Raw genomic sequence first — 23,732 nt, 5'->3', positions numbered from 1 at the left:
GCAAGAATTTGCAGTCCTATCAGCAATGTATGAGTATACCTTTTTCCTCACATTCACACCAACATTTATTGTTACGTGTATTCTTGATAATTATCATTTTGACTGGAGTGAAATGAAATTTCAGTATAGTTTTAATTTGCATTTCTTTAATTTCTAGAAATGTTGAATATGTTTTCATATATTTGTTGACTAATTGTTATTTCTTCTGTGAAGTGCCTGTTAAGTTCCTTAGCCCATTTATTAATTGGGTTATTTGTTTATTTGGTGTTAAGTTTTTTGAGTTCTTTATATATCCTTTTCCTACATACTTTTTCCTCTTATTTTTTATTGATATATTATGCATAATAGTAGGATTTGTTGTTACATGTTTGTATATGTGTACAGTACAATATAATTTGTCAATTTCATTCCTTAGTACCTTCCCTTTCCCCCCTCTCACAAGGTCCCCTTCCTCTCTTCTGCTGGGATTCCCCTCTATTTTCATGAGATTCCCCCCACCTTTTCTTTTTCTTTTTTTCTCTCTAGCTTCAGTGAGAGAAAACATATGACCTTTGATTTTCTGGTTTTGTCTTATTTTGCTTAACAGCACTCTCAAATTCCATCCATTTTCCTGCAAATGACACAGTTTCATTCTTCTTCATGAATAAAACTCCATGGCGCATATATATATATATATATATATATATATATATATGTTTTTTTTTCTTTATTTATCCACTCATTCTACAGGTTTTTAACATAGTCCCTTTAGACATTAAGGGGATTTGTACTTGTTTTGATGCTATAAGTAATTCTGTATAAAATCTTACATATTTTATAATAAAATTTTATCTGTTTAATAATTCCTAAAAAATGAAACAAGTCAAAGAAAATGAATTATTAAGTACAAATATTTTTAAGGCTTATGAAACATATTGCCAAACTGTCCTCTAGAGAAAGATTGTATCAGTTTTATTAGTTGACTAGATGAGGAAAAAATGAATTTTGTTTTTCTATATTATATTCTGATCTCAAACCCTTTATTTTATTAGCTATATGTAGTTTTTCTTCTTGCAGATTATCTCTGCCTTGTTATTATGTTGGTTCTTAATGGGAATTATTTTTTTCTTTTAGTTTTCTTAGGTTGAACAATTCCTCGTGTGTGTTGGCGGGGATGGGGTAGAGGTAACCTAGGATTGTACCTATGGGTCCTTTACCATTGATCCACATCCACCCTTTTCTTAGTTTTTATTTTGAGATAGGGTCTTACTGAGTCACTGAGGCTGACCTCAAACTTGCTATCCTCTTGCTCAGCCTCCCAAATCACTAGGATCACAGGCACATCCTACCATGCCTGGATAAAATTCTTTATATCTTAAAAATTTTAATGCCTTATCCTATTTGATATCAACTTTCCAACTTGTTTTGCCTTTTAATTTTGCCATGGTTGTTTGATATTCATTTGAAATTTTTTGATCAGATTTATAAATCTTTCAGCTTATACTTTTTGGTTTTGTTTTATGCACAATAAGTTCTTACACTGTGGTCTTCAATTATCCTTAAAAAGGTAGATTATTTAAAAATAAATCATGTTCTACTTTCCATATTGCTTAAATCATTAAAATGTTGTCGATTAAATGTTTTGTCCACTGTTGTTTTAAGTTGATTGCCTTTATATACCATGTGGTAGTTGCATTCTAATGTATCAGTTAAAATGTAACTTTTTTCTTCATTCATCCTTGAAAAATTACACATTTAAAATCTTACCAGTCCATCCATTGATCTATCCATAGCAGCAGCTGTGGAACATCATTGGAATAAAAAAGCAACTATTGCCCAAGAAATAGAAGTTCCAATTTCAACTAGCCTGTGTTTCTGCCTCACAACTTTCATACCCATCCCTGGTTGGTTCTCCTTCTCATTTTCCAGTTCTTCAGATTTCACCAGCTTCAAGTGCCCCTACTATCTTCCCCTCAGCCTGAGGAAAAATAACTGCACCCCTCATTTCCTCCTACTTTTCTATCTCTTACGTTTTTATCATAAATATCCATGTTCCTCACTCCATCTCATTTGGTTTCATTATCTTTTTATACTTGTTCTAGTAGAAAGGTTGATTTTCTGGTTTTTGATATTAAAAGTATTTGCAGCTAGGTCTTTTGCTCACAATGTTTTATAATTAAGATGCAATAATATTAGAAATGTCTCTTCATATGAAAATTGAACACATACATGTTTATATATTTTCTAAATATTACTTATTTATACTTTTAAAACTGATTATCAGTGACCTGCAGATGTTACTTATATATGTATTTCAGATGATCAACATCCAAGAAATAGAATCATCCATGCACGTACTTCTTTTAAAACAAGCCATGACCTTAATGAAGCGCAGGCAAGATGAATTAAAACATGAATCAGCGTACTTACAACAGTTATCACGTTAGTGTTTTTTATGTTTAATACAGTTTATTATTCATGAAGATACATTATCATTTGGAGAATAAAAATGGTTTTATTCTTACTTAAAAAAAAAAGTAAGCTTTTTGTGTATTTTCTCACTAATCCTTCCTCTGTTCCCTTTCAAAAACAAAACATTTACAGGTAGAGTTTCAAAATAAATTAAATCTACCGTTAAAAAACAAATATTATAACTTCTAATCCAATCCCTTAGATTAAGCAAAATATTTATATGGCCATTTAATGAAATGTTTTAAGATGAGTTCATATAAATCTACCGACTGTCAGAGATCTAACTTTGTAGTTTTAAGGACTCTTCAACCAACTGGTTATGGTGAATTTTAGTATAGGCTCATCTGAAGGTTTCAATATATGAAATCTGTATACTTCATTTAAGTTCTTACACTGGTTTTGTATTTTCAGAGATGTCTTCCTCTCATTGAAGTGCTATCAGGGGATAGTGAAAGGGATTAAATTGCATTTCTCAGTCATAAATAATGATCTATACTAAAATAGATAACAATATGAATAAGATGTTGGCAATGCAAATATTTCTAGTATTTAGCTATAGAGAAAATCAGTAAAAATTATTGAAAAAGAATATGAAGAAAAGAAATATGGAAATAAAATTATCTTGTTGTTATCAAGTACTAAATTACCAACCAAGGTACCTTTTTTAGGCTAGGAAACTTGAGACCTAGTAACATTGTTAGAGGGAATTAAAGTGAAAATTTCATTGAACAATGAAATATGCAATGTAAGCATATTTTGTGTGTTTATATGTACACGTATGTATATGCATTCATGGTATTACCTTTGTTTTTCAAGGTGTTTCATTTTTATTTTGAAAATTTGCAGTACAAAATGAATTTTATTCATTAACAGGTAAAGCTGAGACATCAACAAATGGAAGTTTGGCTATAGATGAAAAAACTCAGTGCATTTTAGAAGATATTGAATCTCGAAGGTACCTATAGAAAGTGAAGACTTAAAGCATCAGTGAGCAAGTACTTTTCACTATTTAAATAGAATTAACTGTATGATATAATTAAACCTAATCTGACATGTTAATTTGTGAAAATAATATAAGACCAAAATTTTGTAAGCAGTTCTCAGCTGCTTTAAAGGTATATTTGAATCTGTTGAAAGGAAGGGGGAAAAAATTGACATATATCAAGCTGGGAATTATTCTTAACTAGAAGCTAGTTCTAATTTTATTATTACCCCTTCTTCAGAAACTGGTTAACCCACGGGAATGTTCTTGTCAGAAATTGTTATAAGAAAAAAGAGGAAGAATCACTATCACAAAATTATGAAGCTGAAAGTTTCAAAAAATAGTACCATAAAATTATATCCTAATATGATGGTGTGTTTCTGGCCATTATATATAAATTATAAAATTACTGCTACTTTTTGTTTTAAAGTATTTATTTTGGCAAGAACTATTTGCTTTCCATTTATTTGTGATTCATTGCAATTATAAATTTATAGGATACAAAGAAGACAAGCAAGAGCACTTTCTGGTAACTGTAACCATCAGGAAGGGACATCTAGTGATGATGAACTGTCTTCTGCAGAGATGACCAACTTCCAAAAAAGCCAAGGTCAGTTACCATGTTTCCAAAGTATGAAATGTTTTGGCTATGATTGCCTTTAAATACATAAGTTATATAAAACATTTGGGAAAATTCAAGAAAAAGGAAAAATGATTTTGTCCTTTAAGACTTTTCCACCCTCTGGAAAAATAGAAAATAATGGCTAAGGAACATTGTGACTATTCTTGCATCTATATAGTTTTTTTCCCTTCTTTTGTTACAAATGAATATTTTAGTTTCATTTCTTTATCTCCTACTTCCAGTGCTAATTATTTTTACTTTAAAGCAATTGAATTTAGTGAAACCATTATTGACATAATGAGAAGGTTCAGTGTATATGGTTAAGAGAGTCTGGGCTTTAGAGTCAGGAGACTTAAGTTCAAAGTAAGGCTTTATTCTGTGTGATCATGGGCAAATTCATTGACCTCCTAAATATGATATTGTTTGTTTTCTGTAAATGAGTAGATTATATCCATCTTGGTGATGAGATAATGTATATGTAGTATTTTAGCAAAAAGCAGGGACTCATTAAATGGTAGCTGCTCTTAGTATTGATATTATCACTTTTGTTACTAACATGATTTTTTAATGAAAATTATATGTTAATATCAAAGGAAAGTTTTTAACTCAATTGATTACATAGTCGTATGTGACTATGTTTATAAGGAAAACAAAACTTGAAATGCATAACTTAAAGAGGTTTGTTTGTTTTACAGGTGACATTTTACAGGATCATAAGAAAGTTTTTGAAGATGTGCATGATGATTTTTGTAACATCCAGAATATTTTATTGAAATTTCAGCAATGGCGAGAAAAGTTTCCTGATTCCTATTATGATGCTTTTATTGGCTTATGCATACCAAAACTTTTAAATCCCCTAATACGAGTCCAGTTGCTTGATTGGAATCCTCTTAAGGTATTTACACTTAACATGTGATTATCCTGGTCACATTAATTACTTAAATTCCTTTGCTATCAAGTTAGCTATAAAATACCTTACCCTAAGAGTTGGAGCTAAAATTCAGAGCTTTGAAACAATAGTCTGGAAATGTGTATTTTACGCTACATTCTTCTTTACTTGGCTGTGACTCGATTTTTCAGTCTGAGCACCACTAAATTTTTATATATTATTTGAAATCCTTCCAAAAAGTATAAGGTAGTATAGGTTTGGGGAAATCAAAATAAAAGTCTTATTCCAAGGGCTCTGAAGCTGGAGATAACATATTGGAAAGAGGTGGTAGGAGGCCTGAATGAAGGAGGGAGAGGATTTCAACAGTAGGAGATTAAAGATATAAAGGGAGAACTATTATTTCAGGAGCTGGAAATTACACTGAAATTGACAGATAAGAACTTATTTTGGTAAGTAATTGAAGGAGTAACAGACTGAAAGTAATGTTTTAGGGAGCCCTGCTAGTTATCTAACTTGGATGAAAATAAGAAATGGAAAGCCATTCTTATAGCCCAAATTCAATGTGACAGATTCCATGATAGTGGCAAAGGGAAGAGAAGGAGATAATTGATTATAAGAGGAGTTATGAATTAAGAAGTAGTGAAATGTAGAGAATAACCCTAACCCTCTACAAACAAAGATAACCCCAAGGTGTTGATCCTGGAGTATTAGAAGAGTAGTCATTTCATGCATAGTAGTAGGGACTTTTCAGAAAGAATGAAGAGGATTTTATAGGAAGTTTATTTTTCTTCATAGATGATGAAACAATAGGGGACATCCTTGGGAACATGCCTACTCAGCAAACAGAAATGAGAAAATGAATCTAGAAGAGAAGGAAGTTGAGGATAAAGATTTAACAAAATAAATTATTTCTTCTCTTTGCCTCTCTCTACCTGCCACCACCATGCTAGGGACTGAACCAAAGGCCACACACACTACTCTTTTTCTTAGTCATGATGTCTGTAGACTCCAGGTTAGGTTCAGGACCACATAATCTTCATGGTTCAGGAACCAAGTTTATTTCTAAGAAAGTGCTAGGTAGCCAGGCACTGTGGCACATACCTGTAATCCCAGTGGTTCAGAAGGCTGAGGCAGGAGGATCGTGAGTTCAAAGCTAGCCTCAAAGTTCAGCAATAGTGAGACACACTAAGCAATTCAATGAAGCCCTGTCTCTAAATAAAATACAAAAAAGGGGTTAGGGATGTGGCTCAATGGTTGAGTGCCCCTGAGTTCAATCCCTGGTACCCAAAACAAAAGGAAAAAAAAAAAAAAAAAAGAAAGTGCTAGGTAGTCAGTTGGGCAGCAGCCTAATTGTTAACCATGCAAACTGAATTGGGTACTTATGTGGCTAGCAGAGATCATTTCATTAATGCATTCAACAAATAATAACTGGTCATATGTTATTTTCTAATAAGCTAAAAACACTTGCAAATCACATATTTATGTTTATGAGATTAAAAAAAGACCAGAAGCAAATTTTACTTGAGATAGCTGAATTTTTATGAGCAAATTTCATGGTTATTTCAAATGTGTTTTGCTCCTACAAGAGCACTTGCCATATGGTAGGCTCTGAAGGCCCTGGCACTCATTGAGCATTTGCTGATTGTTTGCTGTATGAATGAATGCATACAATTCAGCTTTTTGTTACATTGCATACACATTATGTCTTACCCATGACATCTGCCAAGTGGTGGTCTAATGCTACATACACAGTGTTAAAATGTGGAATTATTTTCTTCTTGATCCATAGAAAAAATTATGATGATTACTGGAAAAGTTAACAACGGTTACACTATTGTTTAAGTATTTATTTATAACTTTTATAATTCCATTTTTAAGTTGGATTCCATAGGTTTAAAACAAATGCCATGGTTCACGTGTATAGAAGAATTTATGGATAACAATGTGGAAGATGCAAAGAGAGACACTAGTTCTGATAAAAAAATTTTGTCTTCAGTCATCAACAAGACAGTTATTCCTCGACTTACAGGTACTCCCTTTTAATCTTGCTAACATTAATTTGCTTTTTGACAGTATAAAATCATTCTCTTCAGTTATATTTTTTTCAGAAGTTTTGTAACAAAAAGAAAAGTTATATACAATAAATATCAACAGGGGCTGGGATTGTGGCTCAGTGGTAGAGCGCTTGCCTACCAGCATGTGTGAGGCCCTGGGTTGGATCCTCAGCACCACATAAAAATAAACAAAATAAAATAAAGGCATTGTGTCCAACTACAACTAAAAGATAAATATGAAAAAAAAAAAAAAAAGATCAACCGATATCAAGTTTAAACTGTTTTAAAAATGCTTGTGGGGGGCTGGGGTTGTGGCTTAGTGGTAGAGCGCTCTCCTAGCACACATGAGGAACTAGGTTTGATCCTCAGCGCCACATAAAAATAAATAAATAAAGATACTGTGACCGTCTACAATTAAACAATATTTAAAAAAAAAATGCTTGTGTGGGCAAATGGTTGGCTATCAAACTTCTACATCTCTGATCATTCAGCATTGTGACATTACTGCTGCTTTTGTGACACCTAATTCATTTGTTAAGAGCATGCTTTATACTGTCAAAAAGCATCTCTTTCTTTCTCCTAACTTCTCCTTTTATGATTTTTCTCTTTATTTCTTTTCCCTTTCATTAAAAGAAAAGTACTATATTTTCTGTGTATCTGCCACTTGCAACCAGTATTAATTAACTTAGTATTAATGCCTGTGCTTTAGATTTCAGTCTGAAGACACTTGTTTTACCTAAAATTGTACTTGACAAGGATCTGTTTCACCATGTCACAGAATCAATTTTGATAGAAAAGATTACAGAACTGTTTTTAAAAAATTGATGTGAACATACTTTATAAACAGATACGAAAAATTGTGCTCTATATGTGTAATAAGGATAGAAATGCATTCCACTGTTGTCGGATATTTAAAAAAAATAATAAAAACAAGTTTTTTAAAAAAAAAAAAACAAAATTTAAGCCATTGCCTTTATATAGTTTCTCAGCCATCTCCATTAAATTTTTAAAGATTTTTTTTCATACAAGTATTCTCCTGAAAAAATCAAATTCTTATGATTAAACAGTTCCATAAATAAGTCACTTTATAAAAAATGAAAACCACCTGGGTTCCTGTAGTGGTTGCATTCTGTATATATTTCAGAGGTGGTACTAACAAATTTTTCTAATGGTTATGGAGCAGAGATAAAGATAGGAATCAGGGGTAATTCCATGATTATTGGAAGAATATCATTGTTATTTCTTGAAGTGGAGGAAGCTATATTAAACATATTGAGTTTGGGTTGCCTGACATCTAAATGAGAGTGTCAATTACATTGTTGAATGTATGAGTTATAAAGGGGCAGTCCAGACAGATATAAATTTGAAATTTATGTACATATTGATTACAGTTAAGCCATAAAATAACTAAATATTAAGGGAATTAATATAAATAGGAAAGAAAAGAAAAGTGACCTGAGTCCTAAGGTTTTCTGGCATTTAGAAGTCAGGTAAGGAGCAGACAAAGGCCAAAGAGGTAGGAAACCAGGTAAGTGGTGCCCAGAAGCCAAGTAAAGGAAGGGTTTCTAGGAAGAAAAAAATGATGAATTGTTTTAATTGTTGACAGTAAGTCAGGTAAGGATTAGAATTAGCCACTGGAGTTTACTATCTGAATATCCCTTGTGATTTGATAAAAGCAATTTAGGCAGAATGATGGGAAGGAGGTAAAATGTAAGCAAAAGGAATTCAAGAACAAAATGGAAGAGAAAAATTGGAGATGGAAACTTAGACAATAGTTTGATGAATTTTGTCTTAAAAAGAAGGGGAGAAATGAAGCAGTACTTGGGCAGGGGTGGGGAATAATAGAATTAAGAGGGGATTTTCTTTTTTTTTTTTTCCTGGTAGTGGGGATTAAATCCAGAAGTGTTCTTTCTACCACTGAGCCACATTCCCAGCCCTTTTTAGTTTTTGAGACAGGATCTCACTAAGTTGCCCAAGCTAGCCTCAAATTTTTATGATCTTCCTGCCTTAGTCACTTGAATTACAGGCATATGACAGACACCATACCTAGCTCAAGACCGGCATTATTTTTAACACAACAGAAATAACTGCTTCTAGGCTAATGAGAAAAATCCAGTAGAAGTGATAACAATACCAAAGTGTAAAGGCAGAATTTCAGGAACAATATCTTTGAGAAAACCAAGGTAGTTGGGATCTCATGTATAAGTAAAGGATTGGCCTTAACTGGGAGTGTGGGTCTTCATCCAAAAGAATCAGAGACATACAGGCAGAAGTGCAAGTAGATGTATGGATCCCATAGTAGAAGATCATGGAGCTTCTCTTCTGATTGCCTTTTTTTTTTTTTTTTTAACTCAAATCAGGAAGTAAAGTAAGTAGCTGAGAAAAGAGTAACAGGAGGTATGAAATAATCATCTAGGCAAAAAGGAAAGTAATGGATCAGAAAGTGTGATGGATCAGAAAGGACTCACTGGAGTTTTATGGTGATCAACTTAATGTGATTTCTTTTTCCCCAGGCATATCTTAGCTGAATTGTAACAAACACAGACTCAGAGACAGGTGGATTTAATTAGGATTGTGGTTTAACCAGATGATTTCAGCAAAGCACAGGAGGACAAAGAAATTGAGGGTGTATGTAAATGTAATAGCAATGACTGACCATAGATTTTAACTTAAATAAGGAGGAAAATAGTCTGTGCTAAAGGCCTTGGATATTTGTACATGAGATATAAAGTAATCTAGTAAATAAATTGCACACCACTAAAAATCTTTGTTTCAGACTTTGTAGAATGCATTTGGGATCCACTGTCAACTTCACAGACAACAAGTTTAATAAACCACTGCAGAGTGATTCTTGAAGAACATTCCACTTATGAAAATGAAGTTAATAAAAGCCAACAGGTAATAATTTCTTAGGATTGGATTGTAACCCAGTGGTTGAGCCCTTATGTAGCATGTGCAAGGTCCTAAATTCAATCCCCAGCACTGTTAAAAAAAAAAAAAAAAGTAAATAAATGAAATGAAATATTTATATAGGTTCAGATACTATTTTATGGAGATATTACCTAGAAAATGATTTTTTCCTTAAAAAATTTAAAATGTTTAAGAAATGAGTTTGCTTTTAATGTTATAAATATTGATATCTGGCCACTTGAGTAATATGGTATGGATAATTAAATCAAAAAAGACATAAAAATTCAGTTTAATATGCCTCTTTGGAAAAAATATGGTTGTGTGTGGTGGCATATACTTGTAATCCCAGCAACTTGGAGCCTGAGGCAAGAGGATCACAAGTTCAAACCAGCCTCAACAACTTAGTGAGACTCTGTCTCAAAATAAAAAGGGCTAGGGATGAGGCTCAGTGGTTGAGCATCTCTGGGTTCAGTCCACAGTACCAAAAAGGGGGGAAAAATTTGCTTGAATTCTACATTTATGAATAATTCAGTTTGTTATAGTTATATGACAGCTTCATTTGTGCTGCATGTAGTATCATTGACTTTAAAATAACTTTTATTCTAGTGTTTAGTATGCCATTATTATTATTCAAATATGGATTCTTTAAGAATAAGAACAATATCTCTTTATAGAAATATTTTTCACAATTGAAAAAATATTTGAAATTCCCATCATCTTTTCATCTTAGTAATCATATCAAGGATTGGTACCGTTGTTGGATATTTTCACCCAGCCTTTTTTTTCCCCCAAAGTTATAGTCCTAATGGACATGTATGTATTATTCTTCCACTTAACATTATCTCATTACATAGTTATATTTGTAAGTTAGTACAGTCTTCAAAAACTTTAGCTAATATTTTCATTTAGTGGATGGATATAGCATGATGTCATTAAAATTCCCTGATGGAATACTTTGGTCATTTCTGATCTTTGATATACAAACAAAATGAATTTTCACAAAGTAAATTTACTATGTTAAGGACATAAGCAAACCAACAAAGGACCTGTAGCTAGAGTGCATGAGTGCTTCTGTAAATCAATACGAAAAGATAGAACCTAATACAAAAGAAATAAAAAATAAAACAAAAAAACCAGAAACATAGACAAGCAGCTTAACTAGGTACTTTGCAGAAAAGCTTTCCAAATGGCAAATAAATACATAAGAATATGCCAAGCATTACCCAACAGGGAAATGAAAAATAAAGCACAATGGGATATGACTAGAATTATAAACATTTAGAAAAAAAGCAATAAGTTTTATAAGGATATAGGGAAACAGGATGTCTCATACACAGCCATGGAAATATAAAATAGTACCACTATTTTATAGAACAATTTGGCATTTTATATAAAGTTGGACATCCAGTCATGAGCATATTCCAGCAGTTCCATTTCTATGTATATGCCCATTAGAAATGTGTGCTTATGTGTACTAAAATATCTGCAAGAACTTTTATAGTATCATTTTTCATAAGAGATCCTTAACAGGAAACCATCTAAATGTCCTACTACTAGTATTTATACAACAAAATACAATATAGCAGTGAAAATGATCATCTACAGCCACAGGCAATAGCCTAAATGAATAGGTATCCCAGTTGGTAATTATTTTAATAGCCAATTCTATGAATGTGTACAAATTTTCACTACTAAAATTATGGTTGTAATGCATCAGAATGCACCACTCACCTCTTTTATTCATAAGCTAATATTTTTTAAAATTATGTTTAGATTTTTCTCTTTTACATCTACATTTGAAAAGGATAGAATGAAAAGATTTTAAATAATTTCACTTTTTCTGTTGACCTACCCATTATAATGGCTCTTTTGAAAGGAAGTTTCTTTCTCATGGACACACCTAAGAAAACTTCTATAGACACTTTGCAATATTCAAGAGCCTCGTGCTGTTTTCTTTAGTATAGCTTCCACATTGCATGTTCATTTTAGCATATTTTGGTATTGGGAGTTTGATATATTTAATGGTGGCAAATATAAACTTTATTTTGGGACTTTTTATAGAACTACCCTTGTTAAATAGCATAGGAAAATGTTCTTGTGATTGTCAGAGTTTCCTAGTATTTATCTCAATCCTTTTATAAGTCTATGGAAATTGTTTAATTATTTTAAAGCTTACACTTTTCTTGTAAAAATGTCACATCTGAAGTGTCAAAAATTACTTTGAATATCTTAATATTTGCTGCATTTTTTTTCCTATGTGTATAACTTGTCTTTTTTCAGAACAGGAATATGTGCATGCTAGTGTTTACTATTACATCTTTGTATGTTGAACTGGTTGAGCACTGTAATGACTTGAGAATACACTGCATAGAATTTTTTTTTTAATATGGTTTTTGGGGGGCTGGGGAGTTGTGGCTCAGTGGTAGGGCATTTGCCTAGCATGTGTGAGGCACTGGGTTCGATTCTCAGCACCATATACAAATAAGTAAAATAAATGTCCATTAACAACTAAACAATATTTTTTAAAAAATGTTTTTTGATAAATATATTTCCAATTATGACTATTGCTGATACTTTCCAATTTTTAAATAATAGGATTTACTTAAATCCATTGCTTCAAGAATGAAGAAGGCGATAGAAGATGATGTTTTTATTCCTCTATACCCAAAGAGGTAAAAGCTGTTAACTTTTGTATTGTTTGAAATAGCTCATCATGTAATACAGATTTAAGGACATAATGCAAGAGAAACTATACTGTTCTTAAAACATATATGTACATATTCTATTAAGATGCAAATTGAGATTTCAACAAGTATTTCTCAGTCACCTGCTGTATACCATGTATGATACTTAGCACTTGGACTTTTGATTTTTTGTTTGTTTGTTTGTTTAAATGTTCGTTAGGAACATGAGCAGTTGCATAAAATGGTAAAAAGCACAGGTTCTAGAGGTTGGATCCACCATTACTAGATATTTGATCTTGGTCCTTTCTAAATATCATTGTCCTCATCTGTAAAATGAGTATAAAATTAGTTGCTATTTCACAGAACTTTAGGAAGACGAGAAGAGTGCTCAGATTAAAACAAAGCTTTGTATAAAAGCAGAATAGTGTAAGCCTAGAACCTCACTGAATGTCCAGAAACTGCAGCTGTGAATTATGTATTTACTTTATGAAAAAAAGTAGTATTAGAGCTGGGGATGTGGCTCAAGCGGTAGCACACTCGCCTGGCATGCGTGCAGCGCTGGGTTCGATCCTCAGCACCACATACAAATAAAGATGTTGTGTCTGCCAAAAACTAAAAAATAAATATTTAAAAATTCTCTCTCTCTCTCTCTCTCTCAAAAAAAAAAAGAAAGAAAGAAAGAAAAAAAACTAGTATTAGAAGCATGGCCATAGTATTAGGTACATGCTAAACTATAGCTACCCAGTAAGTAGTCACAGGATAGAAAACTTTGTGGAATGGGAAGAAAGAAAGCTCTTGGCTTTTTGACTTTTTTGAGTCAAGAAGTGATGTCTGCATATAAAAATTCTTCCTTGGTAAGGTTTATTTTGTAAAGTTTTTACTTAAATCCTTCTACATGTGATTTATTTGCTAATATTTAATTTACACTTAAAATGAAAAAATTTACTTCCATCCTGCCCTCTATACACTCAGATTTTGCCCTTCTTCCTTTATCCATATACATGCATGCAATAATCAATTATTTTTATATTTATTTTCTTCATACAAATAGAAGTAAATACTTATATATGCCATTACCTTACTTTCCCCGTTTTTCTACAGCAAAGTATATTATCCAGTTTGAATTTTATTTCATGTAGTACACTTTTTTAAAAATATTCTAGTTGTAGTTGGACACAATACCTTTATTTTATCTGTTTATTTTTAATGTGGTGCTGAGGATTGAAACCAGGGCCTCACACGTGCTAGACGAGCTCTCTATCGCCAAGCCACAACCCCAGCCCTCATGTAGTACATCTTTGAGATCATTTCATGTTATCATGAGAATTTTCCTATATTTTTTTGAAGCTGCATATAGCAGGGCATCATGTAGATATACTGAAACTGATAGACACCAAAGTGCTGAACTTACTAACAGTGGATATTGCAAATAAACTAGCAGACATACCATTCTGTACATTTGAAAACTTATGTACAAGAGACATTCTCAAAAATGGGATTGGTGGGTCAGAGTGTAGATGTGTTTGTAATTTTTGATAGATATCAGATCACCTCCATGTAGAGAACTTCCATTTGTATTCAATTAAGGCTTAGTATGCTTGTTTAAAATAAATGTTTTTTAAAACTCTGATTCTGAAAGAGTAATTTGCATTTTCTCCTTTCTCTTTCTGTTGTTTCAATTAGTGCTGTAGAAAATGAAACATCACCGCATTCCAAGTTCCAAGAAAGGCAATTCTGGTCAGCTCTGAAGGTAAAATAAAAATGCAGATTTATTTTTAATAGAGTTGACTATAAAACAAAGTGGTAGACTTTTTCTTATGGCCCACATCATAAATATTTTAGGCTTTGCAGGTTGTGTAGTATCCACTGAAATACTGGATTCTGCCACTGTAGTCCAAAAGAATCACAGATAATATGTAAACAAATAAATGTGGCTATGTTTCAGTAATACTTTACTTATAGACATTGAAATTTGAATGTCACATAATTTTTACTTGTTATAAAATTTTACTTGTTTTTAAAAAAACATTTTTTAATGTCATTTAAAAAATGTGAAAACTATTCTAGCCCACAGGCCCTATAGAAACAAGCAGAGGTTGAATTTAACACCCAAATCATAATTGGCTAACCCTTGTTCTAAAAAGTAAACATAAAGTCATTGTCAAGTCAGTAGTAATAGGAATGGTAAGAAGATGGGTTCAGAAGACATTTAAGATATACCACTGAAAAGACTCAATTAATTTACATCTGAGAACATAAGGTCAAAGCCAAGTTCCTGACTTCGGCAACCTTGTGACTTACTATATTCTCTGGGAACATTATAGGAGGTAAAGGAAGAAGAAAAAGCCAGGGAGGGAAGATAAGGTCAGTTTTGGATATAATGAATTGAACACAGCTCTGGGACAAATCCAAAAGTCTAGGAGGCAATTGGATATATGAATCCAAATATCAGAGGACACATCTGAGTTGAGGTTTTGGGAATCAGCTTGCATTTAGAACCATGGTCTTGAATGACAAGTTCTGAGGAGATAGGGTGAAACATGAAGAAGAGGCTATGGAAAGAACGTTGAAAATATTGACAGAAGAAGGGAAATGGAAAGTAGTGTTTTCATAGAAACCTTAGAACCATAAGAGAGTGGCCTTAAGGAAGTAAATGAAAGACAAGCCAGGTGTTTCAACACATGCCTATAAATCCCAGTGGCTCAGGAGGCTGATACAGAAGGAATGCAAGTTCAAAGCCAGCCTCAGCAACTTAGCAAGGCCCTGAGCTACACCCTGTCTCAAAATTTAAAAGTAAAAAATAAAAAAGACTGGGGATGTGGATCAGTGGTTAAGCACCTCTGGGCTCAATCCCAGATTTAAAGTAAAGACCAGCGTGTTAAGTGCTACCAAAAAGAATTAGGAGAGTTAAAGTGTTTATTAGGTTTAACAAAAAGACATAGATCATATCAATAGATCATATCAGAAACAGTAGTTTCAATAGTGAATTAATGTTTGTCATGTGGTTGAGTCAGGGAAAGGACTTTCAAGGTGAGGAGACAACATCAGTGATGATATAAAGCATGATATTATAGGAAAACTGCATGTCATTCTGCACTCAGAGTAGTAAATAACTTCTGGAAAGAAAGGGAGGGAATGCAATAAAATTCACAGGAAGATCTGGACTTAAAGAGAAAGACAGCTAGTATTTATTTTATAGTTTGGGGGACTTCACCAAATGCCCAGGTTATTATTCTTTCTTTATATATCAGAGCAATGAAGTTCTCAGCATTGACTGACTTCTTAAGGTCACACCTTGGCAACAGTGGCCCTGGCTTTAACAATGGTCCTTTATGAATCCTGGAATCCTGCAGCCTTGTACTCAGTGCCGCAAGCTCTGACAGGATGGATTGAGGAGGAACATTGTTGGTCTGGAAAGGACCTAGTGAATTCATTTGAAACAGATTTGGGGTGGTTATACTAGAAAAGGAAAATAGAGTGAGCAAATAGAGGTTGTAAAGAAATAGGTATTTTTCAGAGATGTTTTCGGTTCTAAAGTTGACAGCTCCAACTAATTGTAGTTGAGAGTTACAGTTAATTGACAGGCTAATTGTAATGAGAATTGAAGAGTATGAGCAACTCTTTATGTTTGTTAGAGACTTAGAAAACACATGCATAAGCCAGGCACAATTGTTCATACCTGTAATCCCAGCAACTTGGGAGGCTAAGGCAGGAGGATCACAAGTTCAGCTAGCCCCAGCAACTTAGGGAGGCTCTAAGCTACGTAGTGAGATCCTGTCTCAAAATAAAATATAACAAGTGTTGGAGATGTGACTCAGTGGCTGATTGACCCTGACTTCAATCTTTAGTAAAAAAAAGAAAGAAAAGAAAAGAAAACACATGTGTATTCACTTTATGTTTTATTTTAGCTCTTCCGCAATATTCTTCTTTGGAATGGAGTCCTTTCAGACAACACCTTGCAAGAGCTAGGACTAGGGAAGCTGCTAAATCGCTACCTTATTATAGCTCTTCTTAATGCCATACCTGGACCAGATGTTGTGAAAAAATGCAACCAGGTAAGTTGTGTAGGAGCAATTATGATTTTATCATTTTAAAAAATATAGCTATTAAAATTTTAGCAAATTAATTAAAATTGTGATGCTCACAAAAGAATAGACAGGTCAATAAATCAACAGTAGACACCCAGAAGCAGACCCTCTCTACTTAAGAATTAGTATACTGATTTGAAATATCACCAATAAGGGAAAATTACTTAATAAATGATGCTGAGACAACTGGCTCTTCACAAAAAGAATGTTAGATTCTTGCCTCTCACTATTTACCAATATAAATTTCAGGCAAGGACAGGGGGTATAGTCATTGGTAGAGTGCTTTCCTAGTACATTCAGGGCCTCATTCAACCCCCAGTAACACAATCAGTCAATAAATAAACCTCAGGTGAAATAAAAAATGAAATTGTAAAATTATAGAAGTAGAGGTAAATAACTATCAAGAGTGAGAGTGTCCTTTCTAAACTTAAATACAAATGAAGAAATGATAACAAAAAGCAATAGATTTGACAAAAATCTAAACCTTAAGTGGATCAAAAAAATTCATTGAGATTAATTGATAATTGTTTGATTAATTGTTAATTGTTGATAATTGTTGATCTGCTTTTCTAGCCACATATTATGGAAAGAATGTTCTATAAACATATTTTGTCTTCTCTACTTCACAATCTTTATGTTCAAAGGGGACTCTCTAAATAAATTTTATTGATACTTGTGATACAAAATTAATTTGATAATTAATTGATTAATTGATAACTGGAGACTATGTTCACTGGGATCACTATATTATTCTTTCTTCTGTTGTTTATTTTTGAAGACAGGAAGTTGAGAAAGTAGGAAAGAAGTTGTAACACATAACAAGGATGAAAATCTATGTTAAATTTAAAAAATCCCTTTGCAAATCAATAAACAATTCAGATGTTCTTATTAAAAATGACCAAAAATACGCAAATCAAGTTACCAAGAAAGGATATGTAAAAATAATGTACAAATACATGAGAAAGATTATAGTATAATAATCAGAAAAATGAAAATTATTATATAGTAAAGACAATTTTTTTAGAAGTTGTTTACAGCCGGGTGCTAAGGTATACAACTGTAATCTCAGGTGCTCTGGAGCTGAGGCAAAAAGACCACAAGTTCAAGGCCAGCCTTGGCAATTCAGGGAGACCCTGTCTCAACATAAAATTTTATTTTAAATAGGGTTGGAGTTGTAGCTTAATGGTGGAGCACTTGCTTCACATGCATGAAACAATTGCCAGTACTACAAAAAGAAAAATGTGTGGAGATCCATGTTTTTGCTGTTATTCTGTCTGTAATTCCCAGTGTTGGCATAAGCATGGGAAACAATAGTGCCAGCAAGAGCACTGTGACAAGAGTGCATAGCACAGTGGATTCCCACACTGTGGGAGAAGGGACACAGGCCTGCTGGAGAATATTTTGGCATGATGGGTACAAAACTTTCAAAGTTCATACCTTTGACTTCTAAGAATTTATCTTAAGTCAAAAATCAGAGATGTACATACAGATATTTTAAATGTAAAGAATATTGTTGTAGCATTACTTATAATAGAAGACAGTTGGAAACTACCTAAATGTCCCCCAAAACATCTTGGTCTGTCCAAAAAGATAAGCCTGTAGTTGAAGAATTTTTAAGTATATGAGAAAATATATACTTTATAATTTCTAAAAAAAAAAAATACATATGAAATGATGTACCACTTCCTAGCCAACCATGATTTTTCTGACTGTAGTTTTCATATTGGGTATAGATTTGAACATTACATATCAAAAATTTAAATTATCATCTGTACTTTGTTTCAGATTTAGAGAGTCCTCTTTGAACATAAAGATTGTAAAGTAGAGAAGACAAAACATGTTTATAGAACATCCATAATATGTGGCTAGAAAAGCAGATCAACAAAATGTGGGTTTAAGTTCTATTCTCATTTATATACGAACTTCTTAGTTACATGAGAATTTTATTGATACTTGTGATACAAAATATGGGGCAAGCAAGTACAAATGGTATTAAATTCCAAACCAGTTTTGAAACTTTTGAAAAAAGTAGTTTGCGTAAAATTTTATAGGACCTTTGGCCTTTTTCAGTTAACTAAGTGTCTGCCTTTTTTTCTCAGTAATTGAAGAAGGTCTTTAAGGAATACAATAAATCTTTTTCCTCATCCATAGTTTTTTAGGATTTTTTGTTGTTACTATTATTGCTGCTGGAGTTCAAACCCAGGGCTTCACACACGTGAAGCATGTGCTCCACACCTGGGCTACACCCTCAGCGCATACACATCTGCTTTTTTTTAACTAAGTATTTAATTCTGACCAGCCATATTTATTTTAGAAGGTATTTTTTGGAATTTTTATTGAACATATATTATAATATTTGGTTCATTTTAATTTTTCTCTTATCTCCTCCCTTCCCCCACCCTTCGCCAAGCACTGGGGATCAAGCCCAGTGCCTCACTCGTGCTAAGCAAGCACTGTGCTACTGAGCCACACATGAATCCTTTTATTTTTTAAATATTTTGCTGACTTTACTAAAGCTTTCCCCAAAACCATGCATTACCTTCAGGAGGATGATTATAAAATGCCATTTGTTGTTGTTGTTTATTCCAAAAGAACAATTGAATGCACTGCATTGATTCATTTTGTTATGGACATTTAAAGCAATGTATGAGATTAGTAGACTATCAAAGCATAATTAATTTTTCTTTCACCCTGTATATCTTAGAATCACTCACTTGATTCCTTAACTCTAATTTGTTTATGTAGATCATGTACTAGATGAAATATAGTTAGGTTAACTGAAAGTATCTATGTCTAGGCATTGCGGTTCTTAGTTGTAAGTTATGTTTTATGTGGATTTTTTATCCCAGGAATACACAAGTATGGAAAGAATTATAAGCACTTCTAGAGAACATTCATAAAAGTAGTCTGTTTTAAGCTCTTAGCAATAAAGAATGATTTTTTAAATGGCATATGACCTTTCACAAAATAAGGGAAATTTTCCAAAATTTTTATTGAATCAAACTATAATAGGGAAGAATAATACTCAACTTGCATAATCACTGTGAGATTGTTAGCAAGAGTCCTTAGATAATTATCATTATCGTAAACAGTCATGTGTTTTAATTAACAGATAGTAGTATGTCTACCAGAAAAATGGTTTGAAAATTGTGCTACAAGGACATCTATTCCCCAGCTAGAAAACTTCATTCAGTTGTTATTGCAGTCTGCACATAAATTGTCTGGGGATGAATTCAGGTAAGGCATGTTTCATCTTAACTTTCATAAGTATAGTTTGAGGATCTTGCATGAGCTCAGCAATTTTTAGAAATTTTGTATAATTTTTACAAAGATTTGTACATTTATTATACTTCTCAAAAATCTGTTGAGACTTGGTAGAATTAGTACATATTTTTATGGTTACCTTTGAAATGGCTCACTATAATCACACCCCATGCATATTCCTATTTTTAAATATAAAATCTTTCCCAAAATAGCATTTCCAAAAAATACATAGAATCAAAACTCTAAATCAGAAACCTCTTATTAAACATTTAAAATGAGAGCTGGGATGTAGCCCAGTGATGGAATGCTTGCTTACCACATAAGAGACCATAGATTTAATCTCAGCACTGAAAAACAATTTCCATGTATTTTTAATTTTTTTGACTATTTTTAAAAATTCAGCACTCCTTCAATACAAGTGTGCATCCTAGTTTTTACCCAACAGTAGCTAGATCTCTGGTGTGAATGTCTCATTCACAGCATCAAATGTTTACAGGATACAGTAGTGTTCTGGTAAATTGCCAACTGAAAAAATTTACATGACAAAGGCCAAATTTGTAACATTTGCTGATGCCTTGGAGTAAATATTCCTACTCTGGCTTCCACCATAATGGCATTAAAACTGTAGTATAACAACAGGGATATGTTCCAAGAAATGAATCCTTAAGAGATTTATTGTTGTACAAACATCATAGAGTGTGCTTACACAAATATAGTTGGTGTAGCTGCTACACACCTGGACTATATGGTATGTGCATGTATGTGTATGTGTATAGGGGTGTGTGTGTAAGTGTGTACGTGTGTGTGTGTGTGTGTGTGTGTGTGTGTGTGTATATATATATTTTATAGTCTATCACTCCTAGGGCCATCAAATTAAGCACAGGAGAAAATGATGCAATCGAGATTCAGTAAGCACTAGATATATGAGGCTACTTCTGACATAACACAGCATACTGTTTTACTCTAAATTTTTTTAAAAAGTATATACTCTTAAATAATAATTAAAAAGTATTATAGGCCCGATGTGGTGGTGCATACCTGTATTCCTAGCTACTCAGGAGACTGAAGTAGGAGAATCACAAGTGTGAGGCCATGTTGGACAATTCAGCAAGACCCTGTCTCAGAATTTTTTAAAAGTTTAGAAAGGGCTAGGGATATAGCTCAGTGGTAGAGCACCCCTGGGTCCAATTCCTAGTAAAATGCATCAGGGCTTTTACTCCTTCTTTCTCTTCTTCCTTCTACCAAAAAAAAAAAAAAAATGTATAGTGTAGTAAATACATAAATCACTAATATAGTTGTTTATTATCATCAGGTGTTACTACATAATCGTATGTACTGTACTTTTATATAGCAGCAGTGCAGTAGGTGTGTTCACACCAGCATCCCCACAAACATAAGTAATGTATTGAATATGATGTTATCATGGCTGCAGTGTCACTGGGCAATAGAATTTTCAGCAGTTCGTCATTGATCAAAATGTCACTGTGCAGTGTGTGGCTGTAGGGGAAGAAGGCAGCATCTCTGTATTTCATGCTATATTAGGTACTGACATAAGGTTAAGCTTTTGTTTTGGAGTAATGAATAATTAGTGGGTCCTGAGTTGATCACTGTGCCTTCATATCTCACTTTTTATTGGTGGTGGTCCTGATCTGGAAGTTGAACTGAGGATGTTGTGCATGCTAAGAACATACTCTTCCACTGAGCTACACTCCCAGCCCTGATGCATTTTTAAAGAGGGCAATGTTTCTTTGTTTTGTTTTTCAGGAATGAAGTCAAGGAAATAATTCTTATTCTGGTGAAAATAAAAGCTTTACATCAAGCAGAATCCCTCACAGAAGAGTATCACCTAGACCATCTTAAATCACTAATTAAAGAAGTTTGAGTACACTTAATAGGAAAGTACTAAAATGAGATTTATATATTTTAAAATATAATACTCAATCCCTTTGCTTGCAAACAAAACAAAACAAAAAACAAAGCCTGGTGCCTTTTTATTCCTTGTAATGGAGGGTAGGATTTCCAAAGAACAGAACTCCTCCCTCCATTCCCTCCTTCTGCTTTCCTGGAAAACTGCCCTTCCTAATTAACTGGTGCTTGAAGAAATTAAATGCACAGGAGCAGTAAGAGATCAATCTGTATGTCTTTGAATTTCTTTACTTTTCTAAGAGGGGAGATGGAGAAATCTCAGATGTAGTTATTTTGGCTTAGAGGAGCAAATAAGTCTTCTGCTTTGACCATAAAACTATGTTTAAATTGTAATTATTTTAAAGACTCCTGTTTACAATTAATAAGGAAATCTTAATTAGAAAGAATTATGTGTTAACTGGATAGTCAAATTGTCCTTCAGAAATCTGTACCAATCTCTTGTACCAAGACCAAATAAGCGTAAGAGTGCCACTGAATCGCCACCAGTTATTATATTTGACAGGTAAAAAGAATTGTAATTCTTTTGTTTTGGCTGTTAGCAAAAAATGTATTGGGTTGGACAATTCGTTATTCTTTTTGAAATATCCATTCTTTTTTTTTTTTTTTATGGGTTTGAAGGCCTTTATATTGTAAAAAAGACTTTTTTTTTTTTTTTTTTTTTTTTGCCTGTCCTATGTGGCAAATTAGTTTTTCTCATTTGTCACTTTTCTTTTGTATAAGATGTTTTTTTTTTTTTTTTGGTATGCTGCCGTTGCTTTTTTAGCAAGTTGCTGCTTTTTGGTCAGACCATTGCTGGAAAGCACTTAGCATTCCTTCACTATGACTGTCCCCAGCAATAATTACTGTTTTCATCTTAATTTTATCCTTTCAGACATTTATCTATGAAAGTATGTGGTCAGGTCCAATGGCCGCACGCCTGTAATCCCAGTAGCTCGGGGGGGCTGAGGCAGGAGATCATGAATTCAAAGCCAGCGTCAGCAACAGTGAGGCTGGCTTTGAACTCATGATCCTCTAAGAAACTCAGTGAGACCTTGTCTCTAAATAAAATACAAAATAGGGCTCAGGATGTGGCTTAGTGGTTGAGTGCCCCTGAATTCAATCCCAGGTACCCCTCTCTCAAAAAAAACTTTTGTGTAATTTTTTGTTTTTGCATAAATGGCAGATTTTATTGCATCTGAAATGTGTAAATTTTTTATTATTAAAGTGTACATTTATAAATTAGCCTCTGACTTTTGTATTTTTAACTAGAAATGTGTCGAATGTGTTCCCTTAAGATTTTTAAACAGAAATGCTTCTCTTGCCTTTCGTATAATGAAAAATATTAGAACATTCAACTATTCTGATAGTCTTTATTTTTTTTTTTTTAATTTTTTATTGTGGGTTGTTCAAAACGTTACAAATTTCTTGGCATATCATATTTGACACTTTGATTCAAGTGGGTTATGAACTCCCACCTTCACCCCATACACAGATTGCAGAATCACATCAGTTACACATCCATTGATTTACAAATTGCCATACTAGTGTCTGTTGTGCTCCGCTGCCTTTCCCATCCTCCACCCTCCCCCCTCCCCACCTCTCATCCCTGTTAAATGTTGATCTTCTTCTCCTGCTCTTCGTCCCTACTCTGTTCTTAGTTACTCTCCTTATATCAAAGAAGACATTTGGCATTTGTTTTTTAGGGATTGGCTAGCTTCACTTAGCATAATCTGCTCTAATGCCATCCATTTCCCTGTAAATTCTATGATTTTGTCATTTTTTAATGCAGAGTAATACTCCATTGTGTATAAATGCCACATTTTTTTTATCCATTCGTCTATTGAAGGGCATCTAGGTTGGTTCCACAGTCTTGCTATTGTGAA

General features: G+C 33.1%; 1 protein-coding gene across 3 annotated transcripts in view; it reads left to right on the top strand.

Moving 5' to 3' along the window:
• The window catches only part of Gcfc2 (GC-rich sequence DNA-binding factor 2), a 38,501-nt gene extending 16,431 nt beyond the window's left edge, over nucleotides 1-22,070 (top strand). For all 3 annotated transcript variants that reach the window (XM_048787428.1, XM_048787427.1, XM_015499863.2), the window contains 11 exons: nucleotides 2,298-2,421; nucleotides 3,325-3,406; nucleotides 3,931-4,043; nucleotides 4,751-4,950; nucleotides 6,823-6,973; nucleotides 9,775-9,896; nucleotides 12,504-12,580; nucleotides 14,276-14,342; nucleotides 16,501-16,647; nucleotides 19,793-19,917; nucleotides 21,709-22,070. In XM_048787428.1, the coding sequence (XP_048643385.1) occupies nucleotides 2,298-2,421; nucleotides 3,325-3,406; nucleotides 3,931-4,043; nucleotides 4,751-4,950; nucleotides 6,823-6,973; nucleotides 9,775-9,896; nucleotides 12,504-12,580; nucleotides 14,276-14,342; nucleotides 16,501-16,647; nucleotides 19,793-19,917; nucleotides 21,709-21,826 (1,326 nt within the window). In that variant the 3' untranslated portion in view covers nucleotides 21,827-22,070. The remainder of the gene's footprint in view (nucleotides 1-2,297; nucleotides 2,422-3,324; nucleotides 3,407-3,930; nucleotides 4,044-4,750; nucleotides 4,951-6,822; nucleotides 6,974-9,774; nucleotides 9,897-12,503; nucleotides 12,581-14,275; nucleotides 14,343-16,500; nucleotides 16,648-19,792; nucleotides 19,918-21,708) is intronic.
• The last annotated feature ends 1,662 nt before the right edge of the window (nucleotides 22,071-23,732 follow it).

The sequence above is a fragment of the Marmota marmota genome, unplaced genomic scaffold (genome assembly GCF_001458135.2).
Source record: "Marmota marmota marmota unplaced genomic scaffold, marMar, whole genome shotgun sequence".
Classification (NCBI taxonomy): Eukaryota; Metazoa; Chordata; class Mammalia; order Rodentia; family Sciuridae; genus Marmota; species Marmota marmota.
The sequence above is the reverse complement of the archived record's forward strand: the minus strand, read 5'-3'. Positions and strand labels throughout refer to the sequence as shown.